Source organism: Symphodus melops, assembly GCF_947650265.1.
Source record: "Symphodus melops genome assembly, chromosome: 21".
In the NCBI taxonomy this organism is placed as follows: Eukaryota; Metazoa; Chordata; class Actinopteri; order Labriformes; family Labridae; genus Symphodus; species Symphodus melops.
The window spans coordinates 14,661,409-14,673,395 of NC_136711.1; the positions used below are offsets into that span (position 1 = coordinate 14,661,409).

The 11,987-nt window shown below is 41.4% G+C and overlaps 3 protein-coding genes across 4 annotated transcripts; 2 read left to right on the top strand and 1 right to left on the bottom strand.

Moving 5' to 3' along the window:
• Window positions 1-552: 552 nt before the first annotated feature.
• Window positions 553-2,765, top strand: pstk (phosphoseryl-tRNA kinase). The gene is made up of 6 exons (XM_079333962.1): window positions 553-846; window positions 1,342-1,582; window positions 1,808-2,009; window positions 2,112-2,187; window positions 2,276-2,369; window positions 2,452-2,765. The coding sequence occupies exons 1-6, from the start codon at window positions 646-648 to the stop codon at window positions 2,667-2,669; spliced, it is 1,032 nt and encodes a 343-aa protein (XP_079190088.1). The 5' UTR covers window positions 553-645; the 3' UTR covers window positions 2,670-2,765.
• Window positions 2,766-6,003, bottom strand: LOC306817235 (zinc finger protein Pegasus-like). Of its 2 annotated transcripts, XM_079333960.1 has the most exons (4): window positions 5,597-5,759; window positions 5,269-5,424; window positions 4,987-5,175; window positions 2,766-4,394 (listed from the first exon to the last, which is right to left on the bottom strand). In XM_079333960.1, exons 1-4 carry the CDS (start codon window positions 5,604-5,606, stop codon window positions 3,472-3,474), a joined length of 1,278 nt encoding a protein of 425 aa, XP_079190086.1. In that variant the 5' UTR covers window positions 5,607-5,759; the 3' UTR covers window positions 2,766-3,471. The 2 variants fall into 2 exon arrangements, with proteins under 2 accessions (XP_079190086.1, XP_079190087.1); XM_079333961.1 differs by lacking the exons at window positions 5,269-5,424; window positions 5,597-5,759 and adding an exon at window positions 5,933-6,003 and having other exon boundaries at window positions 4,987-5,128.
• On the top strand, window positions 5,942-9,869 carry acadsb (acyl-CoA dehydrogenase short/branched chain). Its single transcript, XM_079333959.1, has 11 exons — window positions 5,942-6,044; window positions 6,305-6,458; window positions 6,533-6,633; window positions 6,710-6,916; window positions 7,077-7,247; window positions 7,406-7,531; window positions 7,618-7,710; window positions 7,815-7,904; window positions 8,003-8,140; window positions 8,646-8,745; window positions 9,220-9,869. The coding sequence occupies exons 1-11, from the start codon at window positions 6,012-6,014 to the stop codon at window positions 9,294-9,296; spliced, it is 1,290 nt and encodes a 429-aa protein (XP_079190085.1). The 5' UTR covers window positions 5,942-6,011; the 3' UTR covers window positions 9,297-9,869.
• The last annotated feature ends 2,118 nt before the right edge of the window (window positions 9,870-11,987 follow it).

The window sequence follows — 11,987 nt, forward strand, 5'->3', positions numbered from 1 at the left end:
TCAGAGAGAAACAGAAATAGAAGTTATATACTGGAAAAACAACATATGACGTGCTTTTTTCATTTTTAATATTTCATATTTTTCAAACATTTTTCCAATACCTTTTGTGTAATGTGAGTGTCTTCAAAATAATCACAGAAAATACACACTTCAAGAAATGAGACTCCTTTCTGTTTTTCTTTATAGTGGTAATTAATTATTTATACTTTTTTCAATACCATGTATGTCGTGTGTCTTAGTGTCATTAAATCAGTCAAAGCTGTTGGACACCTGATAATATGACATTCATGCCATTTTTCTATTTTTTTCACTTTTTTATTATCAATAATGTTTCAATAATTAATCTTAGATTATATAATTATATAATAACTCACTTTAATAATACATTAGCAACATCTCATTATAAAACATACGTGTACTTTTATCTATTTTGTGCCCACAAGGTCTATGACTCCTCTTGCTATTTCACTGTCCCTACTTTTTAGAGGCTTTTATTTTGAAAGTTCACCGGAAAATGCATGTTTCCTTATTGTTTTGCTTCTGACGCAGAACGATGCGGAAGTAAGCTGTCAACAACAACCAGCAGTGTGCCTCCACCCTGCACCATGTAAGAAGCCGTGTTTTAAAGCGGCACTTGGTCGGCGCATGGCAGCAGACGAGGCTCCGGTCTGCCTGTGTGTCCTCTGCGGGCTGCCTGCTGCGGGGAAGTCCACGCTGGCCCGCAGGCTCCCCAGCACCGCAGCGCAGCACGGATGGAGAGCTTGTGTGGTGCCGTATGATGACTTGATCCCCGAGCGTGCCTTTCAAAACAGAGTGGAGGAGGACGGTGTCAAACTACAAGATATGGTGAACAAGTGTGAAATTGTCTGATTTTCGATGCAGGTTCAGTTTTTGATCAACAAGGCTAACTGTAATCTAAAACTGCAAACTGCCAGCTTAATCTAAATTATAGTGGGGGTTACAATCATTTTTATTGTGTCTCTGGCTATCATCAATATGGCATTCAAGATTTGTCCAAACATTATGTTAAGATATAAATAGGAGTTGATAGCCTACATTACACTGTCTGCACCTATTCATTTATATATGTGAATACATTTAAATATATTTTAAAACAATGTCTAGTTTCCATGCTTTTATTTTCTATGTCAACAAAATGTCCCTGACAGTTTGAAGTATTGATCACACCAAAACAAAGCATCCATAACATGTTAATTCACTAAAAGACGATGCACTGTAAGCCAATGATCTTTTGGGGTTTCTGTTTGCATCCTCCTTGTCTGTAAGCGTGCTGGGCCCGGGATTTCGTACGATCTGAGAATTTCATTTGTCCATTTCTAGCACACTGAGTGGAAGTCCCACAGACGGGCAGTATTGCGATGCATCGAGCAGTTCTTGGACCAACATGAAATGTTGGCAACACTTCCAGGCAGCAGCCAGATCAACAGAGCTGCGTGGGAACAGTGCATTAAGACTGTACAGCAGCCTCATGTTGTGGACCAGGCGCCACTTCTCTTTCTGCTGGACGACAACTTCTACTATCCAAGCATGAGATATGAAGTATACCAACTTGCAAGACAGCGTAAGCAAAACTTAAATGTGCTTTGTAGACATGTTTTATCTTAAACTTCAGATTCTCTTAAAATAAATACTTTATAGTTTAAAAAAACTTAATCTGGAAAATCTGTAGCGTCCTGCAGGCAACTGAATGCACCACAAACTTTTACAAGTTTAGATGCAACTTTACATTTACTATGATGTTTGACTGATTCTTTAGATTCTGTTAATCTGTCCGTGGTCTTTTCAGGCTCGCTCGGATTCTGTCAGGTGTATCTGCAGTGCGATTTGGAGTCGTGCATCAGCAGGAACCAGAGCAGGTCTAATCCCGTTCCCACTGAGGTGATCGTGGAGATGGTGAAGCGTTTGGAGCCCCCGAATCTGCAGAAGAACTCATGGGAGAAAAACAGCATTTCACTCAACACCACAGACAACCTGCCTGACAGCGACGTGTAAGAATCAGCAGTTATAAAAAGCGTGTTTGGTTTTTTTTTAAGCTTGATACGACTTAAGGGATTCATTGGTTTCTCTTCCTGTGTGCCTCGCTCCCCCAGACAGAGGGTGATGGAGCTGATCTCTTCTGCAATGAGCAACCCACTGAGCCCTGCCGAGGACAACACTGAAAACACGGTGTGTGAATGTGAAGTAGCTCCCATCAAACCTTTTTAAAAATGTAAAAGCCTGTATTTAATTGACATGTGGTCTGTTACTGTTGCAGGAGGCAGACCGCCTAAGATGTGCCACCAGTGTGGTTCACCAAGCTGACCAGGCCTGTCGCCGCCTCATCTCTGACGCCATGAAGACTGCCAGAGGTCAGCTAGATTACTGAACAATTAAAAAAAAAATAATTTGCTGTCTATCGTTGATCCATAATTCTCTAAAACTTAACTTTAGGAAATCAAGTTCCTCCAGAGCACATGAAGAGTTTGGCCGCTCAGCTAAATGAATCCAAAGCCGCGTTTCTTCTCGACCTGCGCCGACAGATGCTTCAGGAGGCGACGTTCATAAAGGAGGAGGACATGGACGTGGACCGTGTGGTGAAAAGGGCGGTGGACGTGTTTGACCACGAGAGAAAGGAAATCCTGTCACAAATTGTAACGGAAAGAAAATGACTGGACTACGAGTTAACGCAAAGTACGATTTTAATCACATCAGGGGGTTGAGAGTGAGTGTGAGATATTTTTCTTTATTAAATCAAAATCAACCTATTCTTGTTTGCAGAAGTTTATGTTCAAAGCATAAATTCATAAAGAGTATCTTGACATTAAGAAAAATATTTTACTCATGTGTTGACGAACAAGTAAGTAACCTAATTCCTAATACCTAAAGTATAAATAAATATCAAGAGAAGAATCATTATTAGGCTTCATGACACAGACACCATGTTGTTTGTGACACTGCGGTCAGCCTTTGAACATCACACTGAACCGCTTACTAATAACAACTCACTGTAGGAGCCCAGTTTACTATAGTTGACCTGTTGATACCGAGAGAAAAAAAACTAAACAACTTAATCCCAGCCAAAAAAATAACTCATCACATCATAAATATGTGCATTTTAAAATGATATCATATTCTGCACCAACATTATCAAAGTAGGTTAACTGCCTTCACTAATACTGAATGCAGGACAAGTCAGAACAACACTTTGTTGGCTTCAATCTGAATGTTTCTGACTGATCTAAAGCAGCGTGGTCTATGTGCCAATCAGGCATCAATCCAAACTAATATGAAAAGCACAAAGGTTGGAAGCCTTAGAGGTGGTTGTGAGGCAACAATATATTGCAGTTAATGAGTATCAGACAAAATAAGAAACTACAAAAAAACTGAAAAGAAAAATCTAAATCATCACAATGCTGTACAAGCACCAGTCAAGAGTATGTAAGACACCAGGTGCATCTGTGCTGCAAGGAATCACTTTTTGTGTTGTCCACGGGCGAAATGACAAGCAAAGTCGTATCTGTCAGTGCACATGTGGCCACAGATGTTGCACTGAAATGGATGTTCATAGCCGTGGCAGCCCATGTGAATGGTGTAGAGTATGTTATCCAGAAAGTGAATATCACAGTGCTGGCATTTCTCAGGCAGCTGTCGTTCCGCCGTGGTCTGTGCAGGGAAGGCTGGTGTGCCCGGCACGCTGCTGCTTGCACTCGCAGTCAGAGCGTTCACGCTGCTTTCAAAACCCAGGCCGGGAACGGGACTGAAGCTCCCGTGACCCGAGGTGGGAGATTCTTTATTAGGAGGTGAAGTCTGGACTCCGTTGGAACACATCGCAACATGCTCATCAGAGATCTGATGTATGAGGATGGGCTTCTCTTCTATTAAGGACTCTCTGTCTGGGGACGCAGGAGTTTGAGATTCAGGGTGAAGGTCTGCCAGCTGGCCTGCAAGTGTAGACAACTGGTCCAGCGGGTTACTAAAAGTCAAACCGTTAGAACTTCGGATGAGACCGTCGTTCTCGTTATGGTTCTTATACTCAGTACCGTTCAAATGGTGGATCTTGTGAGAAAAATCCCTGAGATAATCCGACCTCGGCATCATCAAAGAGGGAGGGTTGTGGTTGATGAGCAGCCGCCTGCTGAAGCCCAGTGAGCCGTTCCTTTTTTGCAGGGAGCTCAACATTCGTTTGTTGGCGAAAGAAGGGCGCACGACTCTGTTGGGGAGGAGTTTGTGGCGACGGCGGCGGTGGTGCGACAGGTTGCTGCGGTCGCTACAGCGGAAGGCACAGAGGTCACACTTGTACGGTTTCTCTCCCGTGTGAGAGCGCATGTGGGCTTCAAGGTGTCGCTCGTACGCTGAAGCAAACGGGCAGAGCTGGCAGCGGTGAGGCTTTTCTCCTGCGTGAGAAAAAGAGGGCAAAAATGCAATTCCATTTTTAATTTTTACTTTTGATAATTCTGACATTACATGGGCCACTGAATATTTTTATATATATTGTTGTGTCCTTAATTTTGACATAATACCTGCAATGACCAAACATGTATGCTGAAAGTGATAAATGATGTTCCCTGTTCAGTCTTGACTTAAAATCTTTTCAAACAGTCTGTAACTTATAATATAAATATTGTGCAGAGGGAAATTGAACTGCATTTTTATTTGGTCTATAGACTTTAACTTCTTTGTGTACCTCACTTTAAGAACCAAAAAAAAAATCAGCATGTCTTGGCTTGTAAATCCTGTGAGGAACTTTAGTTTGTGTGTGTTTTGGCGCCCCCCTGTGGATGAAGTGTTAACTCAACTCTGTGTTCTGCTGCTTGATTCATTATATTTGGACCAAAGCACAGTACAGACGTTTCATTTAAGGGACTGTTAGAAAAGGTGAAAAGGCGATTAATATATCCTCTTTAAATCTGAATTATAAGCACATAATAAACTAAGGAAACTATAAGAAGCTGTAATGTCTGAAGGAATGCAGAGGGACACACTGACCCGTGTGGATGCGGATGTGCTCTATTAACCGAGCCATGCCCTTGTTGGCATAGTTACAGTAGCTGCACTTGTATTTCCCATCGCTGGTCCTCTCCAGGCCGTCCATCTGCACATCTGCTCCATCCTCTACAGACAGGTTCACCTCCACAGGCGCAGAGTCGACATCGTCCTGCTCGCTCCGGGGGGCAACTAAGACCAAAAACACACACATTCACTCGATGATCTGACCCCTAATTTATCAGCTGGTGTGCTGGTTTAACAATGTTTAACTCCCCTCCAGACCTGCTTGATAGGGCGGCTCTCCTGCCTCCCTCTCTCCGCACACAGAGCCTGAAATCATGTTGACATGCTGGGTTTGCTGTGTCAGGTATTCTTGAAATTCCCTCACAAAATCCACAGGCTCGGTCTTTATCTCTTCCATATTCTTCTGTGTGAGAGCTGAAGGGTGAAGGAGCATGTTAATAAAGAATATGAAATGTATTCCTGTTTTTCTACACATGGCCACTTTAAACAAAACAATATTGTTGCCAAGCTAACGCTAGCCAACCCTAACACAAGCTTTCTATTATTAAAAACACTAACGCCAGCCAACACCCTATAAATACATCACCTTTCAGCATGTAATTTATATCGTCGATAAGCAGAGAAACGTGTAAAAATTGGGTCCTGAGAATAAGTTATTCGGCTAAAATTGTATTAAGTGAACACTTCCGTTGACCTAATACATCCGTGCGCCGTCAAACGCAACTGTTGCCTTCAGGAGCTAAAGTGAAAGAATGTAAATATGAAACACCAACTAGTCACGAGTGTTTCTTCCATACACAGAGCACTATCCGTTCCTTTTATCCAAAAATACTGATTAAAAGCATTATCACTGCTTTAATTTATTTTTGTATTTATTGAACTTTGTTTTTTTTGTTTTCTTTATGTTGTTAGGCTCGTCCACAGTCATAAAACCCAGCTGTCCGACTGTGCTAACTGCGTCCATGAAGGCAGCATCACATGTAAACATTGTATAACAGATCATGGCTGCTCCGCTGGTCAGGATTTTCTCAAAGGTGAAGGATGTCATTGTTATACTTTGATTGTTAACATACAAAAAGCTTTCTGTTCTGGTTTCCTACTGTATCGATCTTTTATCCTTGAATTACTTAACATAGCTGGGTCCTTTTGAGGTGACGTTCGTAGCTAACAGATGGCTAAAGTTAGCTTAGAGCAATACATGGACTTGTTTGATCACATATCCGAGAGTAATACACCAACATGTGTTACCCCTGTGCAAAAAAGAGACTTTAATTGTTCTCTCTCTTGCTTTCAGTCTTGTCGGCAGATTTGTAGACCTTGGGGTCCACGCCAGGCTGGATGGAGGAGCTTGTCCAGCAGACCTGCTCCAGATGTGGCTTCAGACCAGCCTGTTTCCTTTCCTCCCCTTCAGACGTTTTCAGAAGAGGAGAGCATGATGAGGGAAGCAGGTGAGCTGTGAATCCTGTGTACTGGACACAGATCTTCCTCTCAACACTAACTAATGTGTCGTGTCCTTTGACAGTGAAGAAATACGCACAAGAACGCATCGCTCCCTTTGTGTCAAAGATGGATGAAGATTCTGCCATGCACCAAGAAGTTATCAACTCTCTCTTTGAACAAGGGGTGTGTAGCTCATTCATGTGTTAATCATAACATCTTCAGATACATGTCTAACTCAGTGTTTTTTCTTCTTGCACAGCTCATGGGTATTGAGATTGACCCAGAGTACAACGGCACTGGCTCCTCGTTCTTCTCCTCCATCCTGGTCATTGAGGAGCTTGCCAAGGTGGACGCGTCTGTGGCTGTGCTCTGTGACATCCAGAACACACTGATCAACACGCTGTTTGCCAACCTGGGAACACCGGCTCAGAAAGAGCAGTACCTCAGCCGTCTATCGACCGATATGGTGAGTAGTAAGACATGCTGTCTCACCCTACAAACCACTGCTTTGGTTGTGCAGCACAGATTAAGTGATAGTGGTTTCACACTGATGAATGAAGACACGCCAATTTTGTTAGATGACCTGGTAATTAAAGCTATCTCCTGTCTGGCTGTGTTTTTCTCAGGTTGGAAGCTTCTGCCTCTCAGAAGCAGAGTCGGGGAGCGATGCCTTTGCTCTAAAGACGCGTGCCGATAAACATAAAGACTACTACATCATCAATGGATCCAAGATGTGGATCAGCAACGCAGAGCATGCGGGAGTTTTCCTCGTGATGGCCAACGTGGATCCATCTGCCGTAAGCTCAAATTTCTATTCTTGTCGTATATTGTCGGCGCCATCACTTCTCTGTGAAGATTTGAATGTAAAAACGCAGGATGACAACATCTTAAAATCACTTGACACGTCGCTGATTTCACTTCCGCAAATGTTGTCGCCCTTGTATTTGACTCCTAGGGATACAGAGGCATCACCTGCTTCATCGTGGACCGGGACACGGAGGGTCTCGAGATTGGCAAGAAAGAGAACAAACTCGGCCTGAGAGCGTCCTCCACCTGCCCGCTCAACTTCGATAATGTCAAGGTGCCGTCTCGCAGTCACTTTGTACCCCTGCCATATCTCCGTGTAACAAACTTTGACTTTGACTAACACTCTGACGTGCATTGAAGGTACCCGAGAAGAACATTTTGGGACAGGTCGGTCATGGGTACAAGTATGCTATTGGGATGCTGAATGAGGGCAGGATTGGAATTGCCGCTCAGGTAAAAACATAACAAAGATGATTTGAAAGAAGCTAAATGTGCTGTGTGCAACAGCACAAGAAAAAGGAAATAGTTTGTGCTGACTTTCTCTGGGTGTGTTTCAGATGATTGGGCTGGCGCAGGGCTGCTTCGACCACACTGTTCCTTACACCAGACAGAGGGTGCAGTTTGGAAAACGGATCTTCGACTTCCAGGTAAAAAGCCCCAAATGTGTTTCTTTAACTGTCAGATAATGTGTTTGTGAGATGAGAAGTTGTGCAAAAATGTCTTCGTGCTACTCTTTGCATCGCAGGGCATGCAGCACCAAATTGCCCACGTAGCAACACAGCTTGAAGCCGCCCGGCTGCTGACGTACAACGCTGCTCGACTGAAGGAAGCCGGCCGGCCTTTTATTAAGGAGGCCTGCATGGCCAAATACTTCACCTCAGAGGTATCGGGTTTGAACGACTATTAGATCTGAAACAGTTATCTGATATGTGTTCATTGAGTCAGATCCATTTTCTTTGTTTGCCTTTAGGGGAACTTGTCTTCACAATTATAGTCACTTACAGTTTTAATCTAAATACTTTCTCTGTAAGCTTCTTCTAATCTGGTATATCATTTTCAGCACTACAGTCAAAATAACACCTGGCATTTGCGGAGAGACATTTTACGATCAACACATTAGTAACATTTGGACAATTTCAAGTTTTCAGTTCTAATTTGATTGATTTGAACATTTTAAATTGTTACATTTACTCTATTTTTATATTGTGATTTTTTTTCCCCTTTTTTTAACTGGCTGCACTTCCTGTTTCATTTCTTGCTGTTCTCTTGTTTTATCTGTGTCTTGTACCTCGGCCACATTGCAAATGAGGGTTCTCCCTCAATGTGTTTTCCAAAGATTTAAATAAATAGATGATGATGAATATGATGATATGTTATTATTCCCTCAGGTTGCAACTTTAACCACATCTAAATGCATCGAATGGATGGGAGGGGTAGGCTTCACCAAAGACTACCCCATAGAAAAATACTACAGAGACTGTAAAATCGGTGAGCGTGACTGCACACACACTGACTTGTGTTTGCACACTGTATTTATTGCATGGATTACAGCTGGTTCAGTTGGTAGTGCTGAAGCTATAAATGGGGAAAGGACACAGCTCATGTGGGCTGCAGGAAGGTCAGGTGAGGTTGTTTGTGATTGGACGAAGAGTGGTGGGTGGGCAGAGGAGTGGCTGTAATCGGACTCTGCAGGAATTCCCCCAGTCCGACCCCTCGGAGTGTCATTAGACCAACACACAGCCAAGGAAGCTGCCAGGGCAAAATGTCACTTTTCCTGTCATCAAAACTATTACGGCTCCTGCTGAGGCTTTGGCAGGCTGAGCCGCATAACAAAGCTCTTCTGTCTCCTGAGAGGGAAAGCTGCACATTGATGATCTCTTCAGCAGGAGTTTAACTAAACTGACCTTGTTTTGTACTGCAGGAATTTACACTAATGCTTTGTTTTGTGCCCATTTTTTCCAGGTACCATTTATGAGGGCACCACAAATGTCCAACTGTCCACTATGGCAAAGTTCATTGACAAAGAGTACGACTACTGAAACCAGTGTTGGCTCTCTGCTGTGTTACACTCCACATTGTTTTTCTTCATGAGACTTTTGTAGATGCTCTGACTGTAGATCAGCTTTCTTTTTTTTTTTTCTTTTTTTTTAGAGTTGTGTTGCAGTTTGTCCTCGATATCTCTAACCTGTCTTGCCGTTACTGATTTTATGGTTCCATTTCACAAAATTTGGGATTAAAGCTTATCCGGTTAAATGATAGTTTTATGAAATGTCATTTTTCTTTCAATCACACCTTTCTATAAGATAAAGAAAAAGCTATCATTTACCAATATAGGTGAAGATTTGATGAATTATAAATTGCAATGAACATCTGATCAGTGCCTTCAGTAGGTATTTTATGCTCAGAAATCAGTAACTTAATGTCTTTGTTTTAGACAGAATACTCTGGAATAGGTAGATTGCATTATTTCACTGATTTATGTACTCATAAAAGACTACAGTTCTTTTTATTTTTTGTGTGTGGGGGGGGGGGGGGAGAGAGACTGAGGATGAGAAGTTATCTTTAAAGACAGATCTGTTGATGACTTGTATCAATAAAAGTGAATAACGCAACAGTGAAATTGTTTGTGTTATTTAAAGAAATAACCTGTTTGCTGATAAATACAAACTTCCGCCACTGGGTGGCAGCATTCCCCAGAGGAAGAGCTTTCTCAGAGCGCACTTTATTATCTCGTCTTTTAGCAGCCTGTCACCTCTAATGATATCTGATGTCAGTTTAATTATGCCGGTGCTTCACATGAAAATAGGCTGCTGTGGATAATTGACTCACTGATGATTTTTTTTTTTTCTGTTGAGATTGATTGAATTACTTTGGATGACGTGCTGTGGAAATGTTATGTGGTCCTTTGTTTTTAGCAATAGGCGAGCAGTGTCCCATTGTAGCGAATTCATTTCGCCATGATGAAGGTCATCATCATCGTGAAAATGAATGTTCCCTCCGAGGTGCCTGTTTGTTTACAGGGTTGAAAGAGTCAGAAGGAGTGCTGCTATCAAGGAGGTTTGCAGTGACTTAAAGACATGCTCAGATTGTCATGAGGTAAAACGAAAACTACTATGTTTCTACTCTTCTACAGTATGTTCAACAAATCATTGTCAATTGTGTAAATTAAATACTTGTACAGAGAAAAAAAGGGCGTCCATCTCTTTGGTGCCCCTTAAAAACATCAATCAAACAAACTGCCTCATAGGAGAGACAAAAAAAAAACAAGAAATGTAATAATAAAGAAAATCCGACAAAAAACTGAAGATACTTTTTGTTGACAAAGCAGAAAGCAAACAAAACAAAACAGGACAAATTCCTTTTTTCCCCCTCAAATGTTACTAATAAAAAAAGTCTACTCGTATTCCCATGTCTTTCATTGTAGAGGGTAACTCTAGCATGAAGAATGGTCATCATAACCTTTGACTATCAGTATTTTAACATATTTTTATTAACTTTTAAAACATGAGTGAACAAAAAGACGTTTTTTACCTGTCATGAAAATGTTTTAATTTCCTTATGTTCTGAAAGAAATATAAATTCAGTCTTTTTTTTTTTTTTTTTAAATGTCCCAAACATTACTGTGTGAATTTATTTCAGTGCTCATTTGATGAGCTGTTATAGAAAAAATATTAAGAACGATTACATCTTTAGTATTCACTTTATAATTGAAGTTCTGACACTGGTAGAATCGTTTTAAGGTGGAATTATTCTCAAATCGCTGCCATCTTACATGATAATGTGCTTTTTAGACAACATTGACAGATGATAACATGAAGCTTAGACAGCCAAAGACTAAAATATCACTTGTGATCAGCTCTGTTTGCCTGCGCGTTCTAAAAAATCAGTTCAAACACTAAATAAAAAAATCGGAAAACAGAAGCCTGCTTCTGCGTCAACGATTGAGAGTCCTTCTCTTCCACCCATGATCCACTCGGACTTGTTCCGTCTGTTGTGAGCACCCCTGCTTAATGAACCTAATCTGCTGAAAACACAGCTATGAGCTTTTCACTCAGCGTTGGCAAACAGCAGCTCAACTGGCCTCCTTCTTCGCCCCCATCTTTAACACAGCTATGAGACCTCTAATTATGCACCGATTCAAGTAGCTTTTCACAAAACACAGTGTTGTCCTTTAGAGCTGGAGAGCGCTCCATGAGCTGAAAGGACACACCACATGTTTGCAGGTTGAGCAAATTCATTAGATTTGATTAGTGCTGCAGCTGCTTCAGGTTGGGTTTACAAGCTGAGTCTTGTAGTTTTGTAAAATATTTGTGCAATTCTTCCCATAAGCAATGTGCAAAAATGTCTCTTTGATTACTGGAGCAGAGTGACACGCATGCATTGTTTGTTTGTTTGTCTGCTTTTAGGAATGATTTAATGACAAATGGATTGTGTCTTACAGGAAAGAACATACCAGAGATCAATTATTTGATTTACAATAGCCCGGATTGTCCTGGTTGAATTAAATTCATGCGTGCAGTCTTGAGAGAAAATCAGTTTGACAGTTTAGCCTCTATCTCCCTTTCTTTTTATTTTATGTCTTAATTGTCTGCATATTCTAATCTTATCTGATCAGTCTTGAACACGTCAATGTCTCATTACACATGAAATACAGTTCAGAGCGGCCAAGCACACACAAAAATATAATATAATGGAAACAAGACTTCTGTTGTCTTCTGATTTGATCACTT